The 16,231-nt window shown below is 53.0% G+C and overlaps 7 protein-coding genes across 7 annotated transcripts; 4 read left to right on the top strand and 3 right to left on the bottom strand.

Annotated features, from left to right (window-relative positions):
- Window positions 1–817: 817 nt before the first annotated feature.
- Window positions 818–1,374, top strand: KVR01_006724 (uncharacterized protein; the record flags this gene model as incomplete). Its single annotated transcript, XM_044785791.1, has 2 exons — window positions 818–1,076; window positions 1,139–1,374. The coding sequence occupies 2 exons, from the start codon at window positions 818–820 to the stop codon at window positions 1,372–1,374; spliced, it is 495 nt and encodes a 164-aa protein (XP_044644155.1).
- A 1,987-nt stretch (window positions 1,375–3,361) lies between these two features.
- Window positions 3,362–3,894, top strand: KVR01_006584 (uncharacterized protein; the record flags this gene model as incomplete). Its single annotated transcript, XM_044785675.1, has 3 exons — window positions 3,362–3,368; window positions 3,474–3,584; window positions 3,644–3,894. The coding sequence occupies 3 exons, from the start codon at window positions 3,362–3,364 to the stop codon at window positions 3,892–3,894; spliced, it is 369 nt and encodes a 122-aa protein (XP_044644015.1).
- Window positions 3,895–4,016: 122 nt separating this feature from the next.
- Window positions 4,017–5,159, bottom strand: KVR01_006981 (uncharacterized protein; the record flags this gene model as incomplete). Its single annotated transcript, XM_044787653.1, has 3 exons — window positions 5,074–5,159; window positions 4,144–5,016; window positions 4,017–4,094 (listed from the first exon to the last, which is right to left on the bottom strand). The coding sequence occupies exons 1-3, from the start codon at window positions 5,113–5,115 to the stop codon at window positions 4,017–4,019; spliced, it is 993 nt and encodes a 330-aa protein (XP_044644412.1). The 5' UTR covers window positions 5,116–5,159.
- Window positions 5,160–6,544: 1,385 nt separating this feature from the next.
- KVR01_006501 (uncharacterized protein) lies at window positions 6,545–9,986 on the top strand. The gene is made up of 3 exons (XM_044783539.1): window positions 6,545–8,298; window positions 8,357–8,758; window positions 8,826–9,986. Exons 1-3 carry the CDS (start codon window positions 7,456–7,458, stop codon window positions 9,762–9,764), a joined length of 2,184 nt encoding a protein of 727 aa, XP_044643932.1. The 5' UTR covers window positions 6,545–7,455; the 3' UTR covers window positions 9,765–9,986.
- Window positions 9,987–10,166: 180 nt separating this feature from the next.
- Window positions 10,167–10,941, bottom strand: KVR01_006828 (uncharacterized protein; the record flags this gene model as incomplete). The annotated part of the gene is made up of 2 exons (XM_044787429.1): window positions 10,167–10,408; window positions 10,503–10,941. The coding sequence occupies 2 exons, from the start codon at window positions 10,939–10,941 to the stop codon at window positions 10,167–10,169; spliced, it is 681 nt and encodes a 226-aa protein (XP_044644259.1).
- An 836-nt stretch (window positions 10,942–11,777) lies between these two features.
- KVR01_006700 (uncharacterized protein) lies at window positions 11,778–13,454 on the top strand. Its single transcript, XM_044790078.1, has one exon. The coding sequence runs from the start codon at window positions 11,991–11,993 to the stop codon at window positions 13,023–13,025; it is 1,035 nt and encodes a 344-aa protein (XP_044644131.1). The 5' UTR covers window positions 11,778–11,990; the 3' UTR covers window positions 13,026–13,454.
- A 2-nt stretch (window positions 13,455–13,456) lies between these two features.
- Window positions 13,457–15,337, bottom strand: KVR01_006820 (uncharacterized protein; the record flags this gene model as incomplete). Its single annotated transcript, XM_044784471.1, has 4 exons — window positions 13,457–13,777; window positions 13,851–14,984; window positions 15,072–15,221; window positions 15,284–15,337. 4 exons carry the CDS (start codon window positions 15,335–15,337, stop codon window positions 13,496–13,498), a joined length of 1,620 nt encoding a protein of 539 aa, XP_044644251.1. The 3' UTR covers window positions 13,457–13,495.
- Between the last annotated feature and the right edge of the window lie 894 nt (window positions 15,338–16,231).

Genomic DNA, 16,231 nt, shown 5'->3' with positions numbered 1-16,231 from the left:
CGCGCGTAACCAGGTTTGGGCCCACACCAAACAGCCCCCAGCAAATTATCACCAGAAGCTTTTCTGACACTCGGAACGCTGTCGAAGATTGCAGAAAAAGTTTCAGTGCCCATGTTGCTCCTTATAAACAAAGAACACGTTCATAGGAGATAATTGGACATGGAGTCTCAACATGATCCGTCTCAGACGGCAAAAGTTTATGATCTCCGAGTCCTGCATCAATGATATGATCTCAAAGATCCATTTAATGTTGACACTACAGGTGTAGGTGATGAAAGGTTCCGATATGTTCCACACTGAGTGCTTGTATCCTTTAGCTGCGTTCTTGAGCCTCTGTGGCTAGCATTTGCCCCTCCCGGGTTCGCGGCTGCTTAATATGTAAGTACCTAGGTAGATGGCGAAAGTATCTGCCAGAATTATAGCCGACAGGCTTGTGTTATAAGAGGTCCATCCAATGGACTTATGAGCTTCAGTAACACCGCAGACTTCATTTATTACCTAGGCACGTGCGACACTACGTCGTCGGTATAGGCTGCCGAATACCACACGAACTGACCAATTGTGGTGATCGGCATGACAGCGCCTAAATATGCATTTGATCCGGCCTTCTGCCTGTCCCTCGACAACGGAACCAGCCCGAAGACCTTGGTCCGGCAGAACTCATCTTGTTATGATATATTTCGCGAGCGCCCGATTAAAATTGTACCAACCGCTGCACTGATCTTCGTAATTAATTTACAAGATTCAGTTACGAGAAGAAGCCCAGGCACGATTCTACTCATCCCTTTGATTCTGCTGAAGCCGCACAATTTCCAAGATGTATCTCATCAATAGGATCGCACAATCAATTCTATTTCTGGCGAGTGCACTGGCCAATGCCAGGCTGTTCGAACTGGGTCTGCCAGAAGAGATCAAGCCAGGCGAGAAATTCAATATCACGGTGAAACAAGCCATCGGAATACCCATGATCGAAGTTTCGATGTTGTTCGGAATCGACAGATACGACGCCGAGGCAAACATTGCGCCCGAGCCGGGAAACATGGGTGGGACCCTTTTGGGTTCGATCGATCTACGAGGCAAGTTTTCATAATGCCTTTACCACAGCTTTAGCAGACAAGACAGACTAAGCCGCCAGTAGCAATTCTAGGAGATGGAAGAGGCCAGAACGTCACGACACTAACTGGCATGACTGTGCCCGACAAGTTTCCGCTCGGTCCGGCCGCGATCCAAGCTGTGATTCTTTCTGTCCAAGGTCCTGTGAATTCTCCTACGATTGAGACCTGGTTCTGGAATGTCACAATATCCGACTCGACGAGCGATCAACTTGTGTCAGCCACGTATGCCGACACTAATAGCAGATACTGTCAAATATAGATGGGAAATTCAGGGTTTGAGGTTCACAAACTCGGATTGCAGGAATTCTTCCAGATTGTGTTCGATTTCGCCAGCTGCTCATCCACCGCATGGGTCCATATCTTGGTAATGAATGAATGAGATGGATGATGATTGTGAGTTGTATGGATTGAGGGTTCGTGGCCGCCTAGTTTCAGGAAGTCTGGTGCCATCAACTAGTCCAAGGCACTCATGATACGGGCCGATGATGAGACCATCGAAAATTGGCCAAATTCTGGTCGACTCGGGCACGGATGGACGGGCAAGAGATGTTCTATTCCTCTAAACACTTATTTTCTAATACTATGAAGATATATTTTACGGATATCCCTCACAGCGCAAAGGCATATAGCAGCACCCAGTGCCATGGAATAGCTAAATGCAACAGACAAATTCGCATGTAAGCTTTCTGACTACGAATTTTGGGCACGAATTATGCATATGGTAGCACCAAAAACAGCCTGCCATTTTAATCGGGTAACCGCGACACTTTCAATCGGTTGCAATATTTGATGCAGTGTCTGGATTGTAGGCGAAACCGTGCCCATTGGAGACATTAATCAACAAAAGAGCAAGATGTTACTGAATTGCGAATGACATTTTCTCATTTTGGGGCAAGATAGCCCAGCAAAACTTTCAACGTAATTCTGCATCCTTTCATAGATCCCGTCCCTATTGCACAATCCACAAACCTGCCCAGGTGCCGCAAAGACAGGTCGGGGAGGGGGGGTTATGCTCAAGATTCTTTGAACTCGAGCTCTGTGGCTCGGTCTACTTTCCAGGCGACCCTCGCGGAGCTTGAATAACTCGGTGTCTAGAAGTAGTTCATTTATGCAGCTACCCCTTGCACGGCTGCACCGTTCTTCGGACGTCCCGCGTGACGGAGGCCAATCATCCCTTCGGTTATGGCATGGTCGCCCATGCTCTCAACTCGGTATTCTTAAGTTCTCCTCACCATTCTGTATCTTTATGATTGCTGAAGTTTTAGCAATGTCGCAATGACGTGCCGGCGATCTATTGATAAGCCTTGAAGATTAGCTGTAAAGGATTCTTTACCGCAGGACTTCCTCGAAGCTGCCACCAATCCCGGGATTCATCGGATATCTTTGACGAACAATACAATAGTCTCCGGCATGTAAGAGTTTAAAATGAAATTCTAATGAAGTCGATGTTCCAATGAAGGGGAATAGCTCTGATTCTGGAAATCTTGTTGGGAGATATTTCGGTATAGGATAGCCGAAAACGCGGGTTTGTGCAATTAAGATCCACGTTGTTCGGATGATTTATGCACCGAATCAGAAAACGGCCACTCCGGGCAAATTCGCACCGCCTGAGCCTCACAAACGAAGCCACATCAAATGATGTCTACAAACACCTCATCCCGTATTCATTTGTTTCAACGTTGGCCAGCAAGGAGGGCCAGGAGTAGGAGGTTTCTACTTATAGTGAGCCCAAGACGGAGATTTCCTAAAAGGCGTGTATAACACCTGCCGCGTAAAGCGTCCAGCCTTGGCCATGACGTCTAATTCTTTACTTCAAACTTGAGGTCTATCGCATGGAAGCAGAGTGTTCTTAGAATGGGCCGCAGGCCATCTGGGTCGTTTGCAAATCAGGCTTGCCATGCCGACTCGCATAGCACGCAGGCGGTGCTTTATTTTATTGTGTATATATCGCATGGACCCCTTCTTCTGCTTTCAGTGAACCAGGTAGCTAGGTCTCAAGGCTGTACCGGTCTTCATCTAATCACCATCATTTGTTAAGTCACTGCTGTGACTCAAGGTGAAGTCCGAGCCTGTGGCCATTTACAGCTGCATTTTCACTACCTTACTTGCTACGTGCCACTCATTACCACCCGGATTGACTCCTCACCATCTACAATTCTGATAAATCTTCTTTAAGCCACCATTCCAATGAGAAGTATCTCGTAGTACAAGATTATGCCATCTATGCCGAGCACGCCACAGACATAATGACCAGCTTCGCGGTGTTGCTATTATTGACCATTTCCGCGTCCTGTCTACCTTTCTTTCAAGGGAATACTATCGAACTGACCACCGAATCTGCAATTTCGCACCGTCAAGTCGGAGAGGGCGTCAATGGCAACCAGACAGAAAGTTCCGGGTCGATAACAAACTCCGGTGGGCTTGGAGATGGAAACGGTGTAGGGTTTGCGGGCACTGGAAATGACATAGGTATGTTCTGTGAGCCTTCATATCGGATTTCTAGTGAGGACTGACGCCCACTACAAAAGACACCGGTGATGATTTCGATATAGGGGATGGCAATACAACCATGGGAGACGGTAATGTGATTGAGATAGGTGACCGTATCAACGACATCACAAATATCAATGTCGGGCCGGACGAACACGGCCGGCTGGGGAGCAAGACTTCCATTCCTATTCAGTTGAGTGGGACCGACCGAGGCGGCAATACGATGAATTTCAACATCAACCTCCGACTGCTTGTGGATGGCAAGGGCAACGTGGAGGTGAACGCGTGATTTGCCCTTGGGGTTTCTCGGAGATACGGGATTTTTGATACCACATTTTCTCAACAATTTTCAAATTTATTCAATGGCTCTCTGGGGGTTATGATAAGCATCAACCCTACTTGAATGCATTCTCAGGCGGTCAAAACGGAGGACCAATCCTCGCTTCTGATGTATTCCTCCATCGATGTCACGGGGATCTGAACATCGAGCTGCACTTGTTAGCTGAAATTCGTGAGCCCTGGACGACTTCGGTCTTACCTTGCGTGGATCCAATACGTCCGGATATCCCCCGTGGAAGCCAAACTCCTCGATGAAGAGAAAGCTATCTCCGATCTCCTGTGCCATATGCTCAGGGACGCCCTCAAACATATCCTCCATCGATGTCTGTCGATACGCAGTCTTCACACCTAATACATGTCCCCACGCCTCAGCGAACGCGGGGAAACTGACCCACTCAGACACACCAAGGAGATCCTTCCCAGGCGGGAGGTCGACCACCAGCGCCTTGACGAACGATCCGGTGTCTTTCTCCGGAACGACTTGTGGCATCTTGAACTCAGGAGACATCGGCCGTGTCATGATGAAACCGCCGTCAGCCTGCTTCTGCGGCGCCATCCTCGCGAGCTGCTTCCAGTTGGTCACGTAGGGGCCCACCAGGAGGGTGCTCATGCGGGCCGCAACCTCGGGGTGTCGGTCCCGCGTGAGGCGGACCATCTCGACCTTGGAGTTGAAGGGGTAGATCTTGGTGAACTTGCCGCGGCTCCACTTGCTCGCGTCGGGGAGGCTCGACATCACAAATCGGTCGAGCGTCTTGATCACGGAGGGGTCTGCGGCGGCGGCGGCGATGTTCATCCCTTGTTCGACCTCGCGGTCGCATGCGTATTGGCCGGGGTTATCGACAGAGGGGAGGCTGAAAGCGGCGAAGAAGTGCGTGAAGAAGTCGGTGTTGGAGAAGATGGCAGTGGCGCCGTCGAAGGCCCTGACGAGGGACTGCTTGTCGTCGAGGTCACCCTGGACAATCTCTATTCCCTCGGCCGCCAGGACTTGGGCGGCGTGCCCTGAGGGGTTGCGTGTGATGCCGCGGACATGCCAGTGGGGCAGTTGGGAGAATGTTCGGGCGACAGACCCTCCCTATCAACTGATCAGCAAATGTCCAACATTTAAGTGATGCGCGTTTGATAGAAACACCTGAGCGCCAGTCACTCCCACAACCACCATGAGCTCGGGCATTGTAGAGATTCTTTGTATTGTTGTTTAATTTATACTGTTTTCACCTGGGTATGCTTTAAAGCTAAATGGGTATACAGAGGTGCCGTGGCATTACATGTCAACGGTGTTCTTTATACAAAGCCTCATTTCTAACTACTAGTACTCTCTGGCACTCGCAGGTCGGTCTAATCATCCGCCCGCGATTGCTAATGTACCTAGGTACCTACCTGCCGACACGCGCAGGTTGTGGACTAGGCCTTGGCATTAGAAACACCGACATCTTTTTCGGAGCGGCTCCAGGGCTATTGTATCTTCGCACTTTTTGATGTGCCGAATCTGCCCGTCCAATAATGGGCAAACAGCACCTGGGAATCAATGCTTGGTCATCAGTTCTTGGTCTGGCAACACGACTTGAGGAGCTGAACAGTATAGCACGTTCCATATCCACTTTCATATGACAAGAACTTGGGTCGCAAGATGCTATTATGGTCAGCAAGAAGTGTGGTGTGAGTAGACGCTGCGATCCTACTGTGTGACCCGTATAATCGGGAAACAGCTTGCGGGTGTGGAAGTGTTGAGCAGAAAATTGAATGGAACTCCCGAGCAGCACAATTGCATGCAAGAGTAGTACGATGACGTGGTGCCTGCGGCCCGCCCCGGCTTGTAGTACATATGGCAGTAGACGTCTAGACGCCGTGGGCTGGTTGGTTACACGGGCTTGAATGGCGATCGATGCATGCCCTCTGGTGCTGGTGCGTAGGTGGCGCTCCTGGAACTCGACGCACATCCATCTCTTCTCAAGATGAACACTGCCCTAGACTGCTTGGCCTGGCTGCCTGGTACCCCCAGTACCCCTGCTGTTGCAGGGCTGGAGCGGGGCCCGATCGGTTGTAACGCTGCGGCAGCGTGGGCTGGCTGGCTGGCTGGGTGCTACTCGGCCGAGTGAGCCTGCCTGGCCTGCGTTTGCATTTTGCATCTGCAGAAAGGGGCTGAAAATGCCATGGCACAATGCCATGCCAAACCAACCAGGACTGGTATGGGATTTGGAACATCGAGATCCGAGATCCCGCATCCCAAATAATTAATCAAATCGAAAGTCTAGAGGGGAAAACCTACAGAATTATGCCGAGGATGATGTTGACGATGATGATGACCTCGCTGCAAGACGCCCGGCCGACAGTTGAGTGAATGGAACCCAAACGGCAGGTCGGGACAGACGAGCTGACGAGATCGAAACTCGCAAGGTGGATCCAACAAAGGAGAGAAAGCTCCTGCCCCGAGTGTTTGGTGAAGGAACCCATTCACGTCAGGGGCTGCCGCACGCTAGTTGGACAGGGGTGGGGCAGCAGCCGACGTCATGGCTACGACGACCACTTCCCGAGCGAGCACATGAAGCTTCTGTCTCTGTTTTTCGCATTCTAAAACCATCAAAGTCTACGGTGTCATATCTGTCCACCTCTGTGGTCTGCTGGTCTCTTTCCTAGCTTCCGCCCGGCACGCCCTCCTCCGCGGCTCCCCACCTCACGACACAGCTCAGCCCAGCCCAGCCCAGCCCAGCCCAGCCGCGCGATAGATAATACCCGCCTAGGTACTTCAGTAGTTGAGAGAGCAGCCGTGTGTGCACCTCGTGCGCCTCTCTAATGACGTCTGTCTCCCGTCCAATCTCGATCCAAACCTCTTGTCGCAAATTCCTCTGTCATTCCTGGCCTGCAATTTGCTTAATTGAGTGCACTCTGCGTCAGCCATTTGCTACTAGTATATGCTGCAGATGAATCGGGGCCTTTGTCCATCTCTCTGCCTCTGCCTCTGCCTCTCACTCTGCATGTGTTGTACCTGGGCCAACACGCTACTACGTGCCTATTGGTCTGGTACACAAGCAGCACATCGTCATACATCACTCTCACTGGTGACATTGTGTTGGTCTAGTCATCCATTCTCTCATCTTTCGTGGTCCCCGTCTCCCTCCCCTCCCCTTTCCCTCACCATCAGCTCGATCTCGACGTAGTTGTGGTTCTCCGCCATCATACCGGCCTTCTGCCGTACTCTCTTCACTTGATTCCCCCCTCTCTGTGTCCATCACACCGTCCTCCATTGGAGATCACAGCCCCATCCACCACCCGCGGCTACGGAGTACCTAGGTATTCACTCCGAGTCCAGCCTTGCGTACAGGGTCCTGAGAACTGCAAGTGAGCGGCTTCTTCCGTCACCAACCATCGGTCTACACAGGCCGTGACGTTCTTTGCCAGCCTTTGAGACCCCAGTACCTAACAAATATCTGACCCGTACCACCCACCCTACACTCTCTTGTCCTCCGCCCGCATATCACCTCGACCCCCTTGGCTCCAATCAGCACCTGACTGCATGTCCCTGTGGTCCCATACTCTGTCTAGAGCTGTTCCAAGCCGAGCTCTCATTCATCCTAGCTCCCGTCTGCTGCTTATATCCTCCTGCGGCTGCTATCGCGGATGCAGGACCTTCTTCTCCGAGACAGTCCTGCCGGCAACCAAGGACAGCACAAGCCCCTCAAACCCTTTCACCAAACGTCATATCGCCACCGTCAGCCCCACAATGCCTCAGCGCACTAGAAAGAGGTCTTCCGCACGTGTGGACGCAGCGGATAACAACCACCCAGCCCCTGCTGCCGACGTTGCAACCCCTCCTGAGGCTACCTCAAATGGTCCAAGAAGATCGTCTCGCCGCATACCCGCACCTCGGGACTCTCGACAGACTAAGGAGGACCGCACTGGCAACCCCAAGAAACGAGCCCGCGGTGTTGCAATGGATGTTGATGAGATGGCATCAACACACACAGAGCACATTGGGGATGTCGCGAAGCGCCTAGAGAATGGCAATGAGGGTGCCGCCTCAGCCCTACGCCATCTGGAGGAAATGGAGGCCTCGTTCAAAAATGACATCAAGAGACGAAGGCTGCAGATCAAGCAGAGTATCCCAAACGGGTCCAGTTCCGACCGATCGGCGCCTGCCCTGAAGCTTCGGGGTGCCGCTCCCTCGAGCCAGAGTGATGTCGTCCATCTGGACCGCATCCTGCTCACACCAGAGGAGGAAAAGGACCAATTTGTCACCGCGAGAGACGAAGAGAATTTGTCTGGCGATGAGCTTGTGGAGACGATCAAAGGGGCCAACCGCCCACCTGCCGTGAACAGTGACTATCTGCCGCTGCCGTGGAAAGGACGTTTAGGTTATGTCAGTCACCATGTCTCCAGAAGCTGTGCCAGTGCCCAAGTACTGATATGCCGCTTAGGCTTGCCTGAACACCTACCTTCGGACCGCCAAGCCCCCCGTCTTCAGCTCAAGGACATGCCGTATATCCTCCATCCTGGAACATAGGCATCCGCTAGCAGACCCGTCGCAGCCAGAGCATGCCACCAAGAATAGGCCGGATAAGACCAAGGCAGCCGACCTTGTGCTAGGCCAAAAGTATGTGGAGGGTCTTGGCTTAGCTAACGCAAGAGATATCGTCAAGATGCTTCGGTGGAACGAAAGGTACGGCATCAGGTTCATGAGGCTGAGCTCTGAGATGTTCCCATTTGCAAGTCATGAGGAGTACGGCTACAAGTTGGCCCCATTTGCATCTGAGGCCCTCGCCGAGGCTGGAAAGGTCGCTGCTGAGCTGGGACACCGTCTCACGACCCATCCTGGGCAGGTGAGAACTTGAAACCGTCACATATGCACTTGGACAAAGACTCTTTTTTATGGCTGACACAGAATAGTTCACTCAGCTTGGGTCGCCTCGAAAGCAGGTTGTGAGCAACGCGGTCCGGGATCTTGAGTACCACGACGAGCTGTTGTCTCTGTTGAAACTCCCTCCTCAGCAGAATAGGGACGCCATCATGATCCTCCACATGGGCGGAACATTCGCCGATGCAGGAGGCAAACCAGCGACCCTTGACCGCTTCCGCGAAAACTACGCCACCCTCTCAGACTCAATCAAACATCGCCTCGTACTAGAGAATGACGACGTGTCCTGGTCAGTCCACGACCTGCTGCCCATCTGCGAGGAGCTGAATATTCCCATGGTCCTCGACTACCACCACCACAATATCATTTTCGACGAGGACAAGCTCCGGGAAGGAACATACGATATTTCTCGGCCAGATATTATGGATCGAATCACCAGGACCTGGACCAGGAAAGGCATCACACAGAAGATGCATTATTCGGAGCCCTGCTACGGCGCCATTACTCCGCGCGACCGGAGGAAGCACAGCCCCCGCGTGGGGACATTACCACCTTGCCCCCCGGACATGGATCTCATGATCGAGGCCAAGGACAAGGAGCAGGCCGTGTTTGAGCTGATGCGCAGGTTCAAGCTTCCCGGGTTCGAGAAGATCGCGGACGTGGTGGCTCACGAGCGTGACGACCAGGACAGGCCGCCGCAGAAGGTGAAGGCACCAAAAAAGACCGCAACCAGGAAGAAGAAGCGCAAGGCTGGTGAAGAGGCTACCGAGGATGCCGAAGACACCGGCAATGGCAACGGGGAAGTGGTTGAAGAGGTGGTCCCCGCCCCCGACCCGGGCCTTACAGTGACACCCGAGGAGTTCGGAATGGGTGGGCCGCTAGGAAGGGTATACTGGCCGATTGGGTGTGAGGACTGGTTAAATCCCCGGAAGAAGGAGCGGAAGATTAAGCTGGATGACACTAAAGCTTGATTGATCAGATGGTCGAAAGGTCTCTGGGGATGAGTCATCTGCGATATGTGGCGCAGTGTTTTTCCCAGACGGCACTAAAGGCATGAAGATTGTTCAAGTGCATAGGTACAAGGGCGTGATAAGCGAGCGGACCTGTGTACTTGGTACCCTAGAAGAAGAAAAAAACGAAAGGTGAGGTGAGATCTATAGCTTCCAGCTGAATTAAAAAAAGAATGACTACAAGGGTACTCAATATGCGAGTAATCCTGCATGCTGTGCTCTCGTTACCGCTATACAATTAGAGCTAGAAATGCTCAGCCGATATTAGTCTGATATCAGCGGGATATACTGGGGTAACACTTGTCCGACTTTGCAAACCCTCTTTATGCTTAAGTCAAGGGGTCAGGAACGGGCACGTTATATCTATCCAATAGCCTTGGCAAGATCAGGCGCTATCATGACCATCGCGTACTGGCTCTCGCCAACAACCTTTTGCTCGTAGATTTCCTCGAATCCCAACGCCAGGTATAGCGGTCGTCCCTCGGGAGTCGCCCGCAGGCACACGTCCTTCCCCTGGCTCGCCGCCCGATCGAGGCCTTCCTTGGCCAGGAGCCTACCGATCCCCTGCCGCTGGTGCTTGGGGTCTATGACCAGGTAGTTCAGCTCTGTGTTGTGTGCGCGAAGGAGAGATTAGCCACCATCCCAGCCAGCCATTTTCTTTTTCTCTGGTTATGGAGAAGAAATATCGGATGGACTCACGTAACGACGCCGCCGCCCGCTCCGCCCCCAGAAACTCCTCAAACTTCTTCTCGAGCTCCTGGCCCTCGGTCCGCAGCATATCGAGCGCCGCCGAGTCCAGCCCGGCCGGGTTCGGCCCCAGGTCCCGGTCCATCTTGGCCTTCATCTCTTGGGGGTTTAGGCCGCTGCCCTTTGGGGCGGCCAGGTCGATCCACTGGGCCCAGCCGACGGTCTCGTCCCCCTGGCAGGCTACGATGGTCTCCCGGGCTGGGGAGTCGAGCCCTGCCGCTATGGTGTACTGGCGCCACGCGACCTCGTCCTGGTCGCCGGGGTTGCGCCTCAGGTGCTCGGGGAAGAGGAGCCGGCCCCATGGGCCTGGGGCAAATGCGTCTACCAGCATGCGCGTCATGCGCGGCAGGTCTGCTCTTGTGGCGCGGCGGAGGGTTGTGGTCGCAGACATGTTTATGCAGCCGGTGGACTGAGTCAGGCGGATACACAATGCTATGCTACTATGCAGCTTCGCTTGGAGGTCTACAGGTGCATCATACGGTGCCCAGGTGGTGCATTTAAAGCGGGAAGTTCTGGGACAGTCATAGATTCAAATATCTGTCGTTGATGTTGAGTCCTAGCGCATTCCTATCCAGTGAGTCACTGGGCTGACTGCATGTGGTTTCGTTTCTATTCCGTCCCTGGTATACGCCCAAGGCCATAAATACAAGCCCTAGAGCCGAGTTTACATGTCTCCTTCACGCTCGCCAGATTTGTAGGGGCGGTAATAAACACGGACACAACTCTGAACGATTGACGTGTCTGTCTTGCTTTCACAATAAGCGCAATGAGACCCCCTGCCCACATGCCAAGCAGTCACTAGCGTGGTGCATATGTCGTCCACGTTGGCCGCGAAGCTTGAATCCAAGGTTGCTGACTTCGATCTGCCTTGACCAATTGGCAATGGCATATGATCACCTAAGCCAACAGATGTCCGCAGTTCAGTCAGCATCAGATTGAAGCCATCACCGTGCACAGCGGACTGATTGTGTTACCGTTGATCCGGCGGAGTCCTGCGGTACGGGGACTCGGGTTGGTAGCATGGGATCTAATGGTGTCTTATCTCCGTGGATGGTTTTTAATACCGGTGCCCAGGTGGGTTTCTCCCGGGGCCGATGCGCGCGGTGGATTCCCGCGAGGCACTGAAGCAGATTTAGGCTTTTGCGTCCTTAAGTCCGGCATGGTCGAGCGGTAAGCCGCGAACTCTACTCATGACAGTACAGCGCATTGTGGCTCCACACCCGCAGCGGCAGTTCAACGGCCACTAGCATGCTTAAGACATGGTGACGAAATCGAGATCTTTAAGTATATAAGCCGTCGATGGCCAAACAAAGCTATCTTCCTGAGCCGAACAACTACCTCACCTTCTCATTACAGACTCATACATACGCTTCCTAAGCATATCCCCAGAGTTCTTCTTCAACTTGTTCACTCAAGTGTTCAAATTCCTCAGAGTGCATCATGGCTCCACCTCAACTCCCAACCCGCAAGCTGGGCAAGAATGGCCCGGAAATCACCGCCCTCGGATTCGGAACCATGGGCCTCTCAACCTTCTACGGCAAGGTCAAGCCAGACGAGGAGCGATATGCCGTGCTGGACCATGTCTACGAGTCCGGCTGTCTAAACTGGGACACAGCAGACATGTACGCTGACAGCGAGGACCTCCTGGGGCGCTGGTTCAAGCGCAACCCCGGCAAGCGGGAGAACATCTTCCTAGCCACCAAGTTCGCAAACTACCAGGACCCGGAAACGGGCGAGTTCAGTATCCGCAATGAGCCAGAGTACATCCAGCAGGCCATCGACAAGTCTCTCAAGCGCCTGGGTCTTCCCTACGTGGACCTGTACTACTGCCACCGGCTCGACGCCAACCAGCCCATCGAGACGACGGTCGCCGAGATGAAGAAGCTCCAGGATGCGGGCAAGGTCAAGTACCTGGGCCTCAGCGAGTGCAGCGCCGAAAGCCTGCGCAGGGCCTGCAAGGTCGCGCACATCGACGCGGTCCAGGTCGAGTACTCGCCCTTCTCGCTCGAGATCGAGTCCAAGGAAATCGACCTTCTCCGCGTGTGCCGCGAGCTCGGCGTCGCCACCGTTGCCTACTCGCCGCTGGGCCGCGGGTTCCTCACCGGCAGCATCCGTTCGCCCGATGACTTTGAGGACACGGACTTCCGCAAGTTTGCTGCGCCGAGGTTCTCCAAGGAGAACTTCCACAAGAACTTGGAGCTTGTCGACAGCCTCAAGTCCACGGCCGAGAGCAAGGGCTGCACTACCTCGCAGCTCGTGCTGGCTTGGTTGATGGCTCAGGGTGAGGATATCATTCCCATCCCAGGCACCACGCGCATCAAGAACTTTGACGAGAACATTGGCGCGCTGAAGGTTAAACTCTCCAAGGAGGAGGAGCAGAAGATCAGGGCGGCCATTGAGAAGGCTGAGGTCAAGGGTGGCAGATATCCTGACTTTATGGCAAATTCGCTTTATGTTACGACGAAGCCACTGTAAAGGGCTTTGTCAAGAGCAGGGGGCTTCCCCCGCTTATCATTCATAGCTAGGAAACCAGTCAATTTTCTCCATTCGATATGCCCTGCTCAGATTCGTGACAGGTTTCCACAGGACAAAAAGTGTGCCATGTCGCGGCTATACTTTATATTGTCAAAGTGTGGTTTGGGGCCTCTAATGGGCTGGATTTAAAGTTTCATTATAGTCATCCTGAAGTTTACGCAGCCTGACCCTTCAGTTATATGGTGGCATAGCGCCGCACACATTATTCTCTTGTCGACAGTAAGCGTGCAAGCGAAATTTAACCGCATGAATTAATCAACGCAGTTGGCAACCTGAAAGACCGATGATGTCGAAAATCATGATGAGCACACCCTGCAAAGCATGGTGAGCATCAATTGACTGTAGGGACCATGAAGGGATACAACGCAGCCGAGCCTCTTCCGTTATGAAGATGGTGGTAGTGGTGATTTTTATCGCCTTGCGGGAACTTGGGTGCTGCTGATCGTCTTCTCGTCCTCGACGACCTCAGAGATAGGTCGTTTCTCTGCAGAGACCTCGTGCTTCCGAACCTCAGCCATCGCCTTCTCCTGGATAGTTGTCTTGTAGCCTTTGAATTTCCATGCTGGCACCTTTTCCGCAAACAGCTCATCGATCTCTTCGAGCGTACGCCCTTTCAACTCGGGCATAAAAAGGTAGAAAAATATCATGCAAGCAAAGTTTGAGCCAGCCCACAAATAGCCATATTTGGCTCCCTATTTGCGAAGTCAGTTCCATTAATAAAGACAGGCAGGCAGACAGACAGAAACTGTGGCAGAGGATACTAACCCAATTTAGATTTTCGGGGTTTATGAAGTAAGGTGAGCAGAACCCTGTCAACCAAGCAAAGAAGTATCCCAGACTGATGGCCGAGCCTACCGACCAACTCCTCAGTCTCGTGCTGACCAATTCCGTGCTCACCGGATAGCTCGCATCTCCCACGAAAGCGTTATACGAGAACAGGTATAGCGCGAAGAAAGCAATCAGGCAATTCCTTCCTGTTTCGCTGCCCACAGGATTAACACTGCCCGCACCGATCGCCATTCCAAGCATGCACAGCCCCTGTATTGCCGCGCCCATTGTCAGAATCGTCCGGCGTCCTACCACATGGCGCATGAGGTAGATCCCGAAGTTGACTCCGACCAAGCCGAGACAGGTATTCATGATGGAGTATCTGAACGCCTCGGTGACGGTCAAGCCTGCGACGATGAGAAAATACGTGCTGTAACTGATGACGAACCACGAGCCCGACCCAACCTGGCTCATAATCACCCCGTAGCACAGCAACGTGCGTCGCAGGTCAGTCCCGCGGTACTGGTCAAGCGGTCCGATGGTGCTCGCGAGCTTCTTCTCCTCCTCAATACCCTGCCCCATCTCGACCCACTCCAGCTCTAGCTCCTCGGGCCGCAGCGACCCGCCCCTGAGCGACTCGAGGGCGCGCCTCGCCTGCTCCATCTTGCCGCGGTTGACCAGGTACCTCGGGGATTCGGGCACGAAGACGAGACCAACAGCCAGCACGACGGGGACGATGAACAAGATCCCGATCGGGATCTGGTAGCTCGCCTTGTCGAGACGGGACTGCGTCGCATTGGTCACCACCGCGCCAACGATGGATCCGATGTTGACCCATTCCGAGAACAGCGCCACCATTACCGCACGCAGGTGTGCCGGGCTCGCCTCGGCCGTGTATATATTGGAGAATGTGACCAGGAAGCCATTGCCAATGCCGAAAATTAGCCGCCCCACGTAGACGACCGCCTTGTCAGTCGTGTTAATCTGGATAGCGCAGCCAACCGCAGTCAGCAGGCAAGCCAGCCATAGGGCCGTCTTGCGCCCGAAGAAGTGGGCGAAGCTGCCTGCGGTCAGGGAGCTGAGGAAGGCACCGAGGGTTAGAAGGGAGCTTATCAGTTGTTGGAAGGTTCCCTAGCATTGTCAATTGCCAGTGATTAGTTTCGCCGTCTTGATGATGGTTTTGGGAGTGTGCGGGCTATCTGCAGGGAAACCACTTACACCAATGGCATAACCACCAGGTGCTTCAGGGTCTGGGTATCCAAAGACAACTAAGAAGCCGGGCATGGCTTGCAGGCTTCCAATGACAGCAGAATCCAGCCCATATTGCATATTAGCAATGGCCACAGTGGCACATATCAGGAGACATTTCTGACGAGTCCAGTTAATTAATCACGGGCAGCCTACACAACAATTGAATGAATGAGACCTACTCTGTTCGCCCATAGGGACGTCTCTGGCAGTTGGGCATCTGAGGACACTGGCATGGCTACATGTATCAACGCAATATGAGGTTCGCTCGAGACACACGAAGATGCGTGTCAGCTTACTTCTTGGTTTAAGGGGTCTATTATATAGTGGCCGCTCTCATTTCTGACTTCCGCGATCGTTACGGTGATCTACCCCAATACAACCATCGGTGGTGACTTGGCTGGCATTCTGACCATGTCTCCCCGCAAGCTGAGCCCCTGTCCTTGCAACAAGCATCCCGTTCTGCGGGTGATGCTCTCCTCTCTGCATCTTCCTGTTCTAGGCACAGGCAGTGCAAACTGGGACGGGGTTGATTCCCCGCATTTGCGGTAGTTCATACAGTCCAAAGATTCCAGACACTAGCACCAGTTTCCGAGGAACTGGGTCGTCCTATTTCTCAAGTGCGTGCTCCAACTCGAAATCCCTGGCCCGCGGCGAAGGTGTGGGGAATGGCACACTCGTCGGCGAGTATAAAGACAAGTTGGATTGTGTCAACTCATAAAAGCTACTAGGGTATTCAGCATCACTTTGAAAGGACTTACAGATGCGAAGATGTAGCATTTTGCTGGTGATTGGAATCGACATACATGCCCAGGTATGCAAGTGATTCAAATTGTGTGACAGCTCTAGGTGGCCTGTCTTCTCAAGACGAACAACACCAGTGGCGAAAGGCTGATAGGTATTGTACACGGATTCGTGCATGAGATCACAAGGCATCAATTGATATGTGACATTCATGAATCTGTGTCTTTCATCTTACGTATCATTGCGTCGACGAGAGATCTGTAACTTCTACTAGTCAGGTGCTAAGAGCTCAACTAATATCCATACTTTCAGGCACCAAATGCCTTTCTCACATGAGTCCTCGTCGTTGCTCTCCCATGTCTCGAGCCCCATCATCAGCTTCCCAG

This window comes from Diaporthe batatas (genome assembly GCF_019321695.1).
Source record: "Diaporthe batatas strain CRI 302-4 chromosome Unknown Contig00007, whole genome shotgun sequence".
NCBI classification, from domain to species: Eukaryota; Fungi; Ascomycota; class Sordariomycetes; order Diaporthales; family Diaporthaceae; genus Diaporthe; species Diaporthe batatas.
The sequence above is the reverse complement of the archived record's forward strand: the minus strand, read 5'-3'. Positions and strand labels throughout refer to the sequence as shown.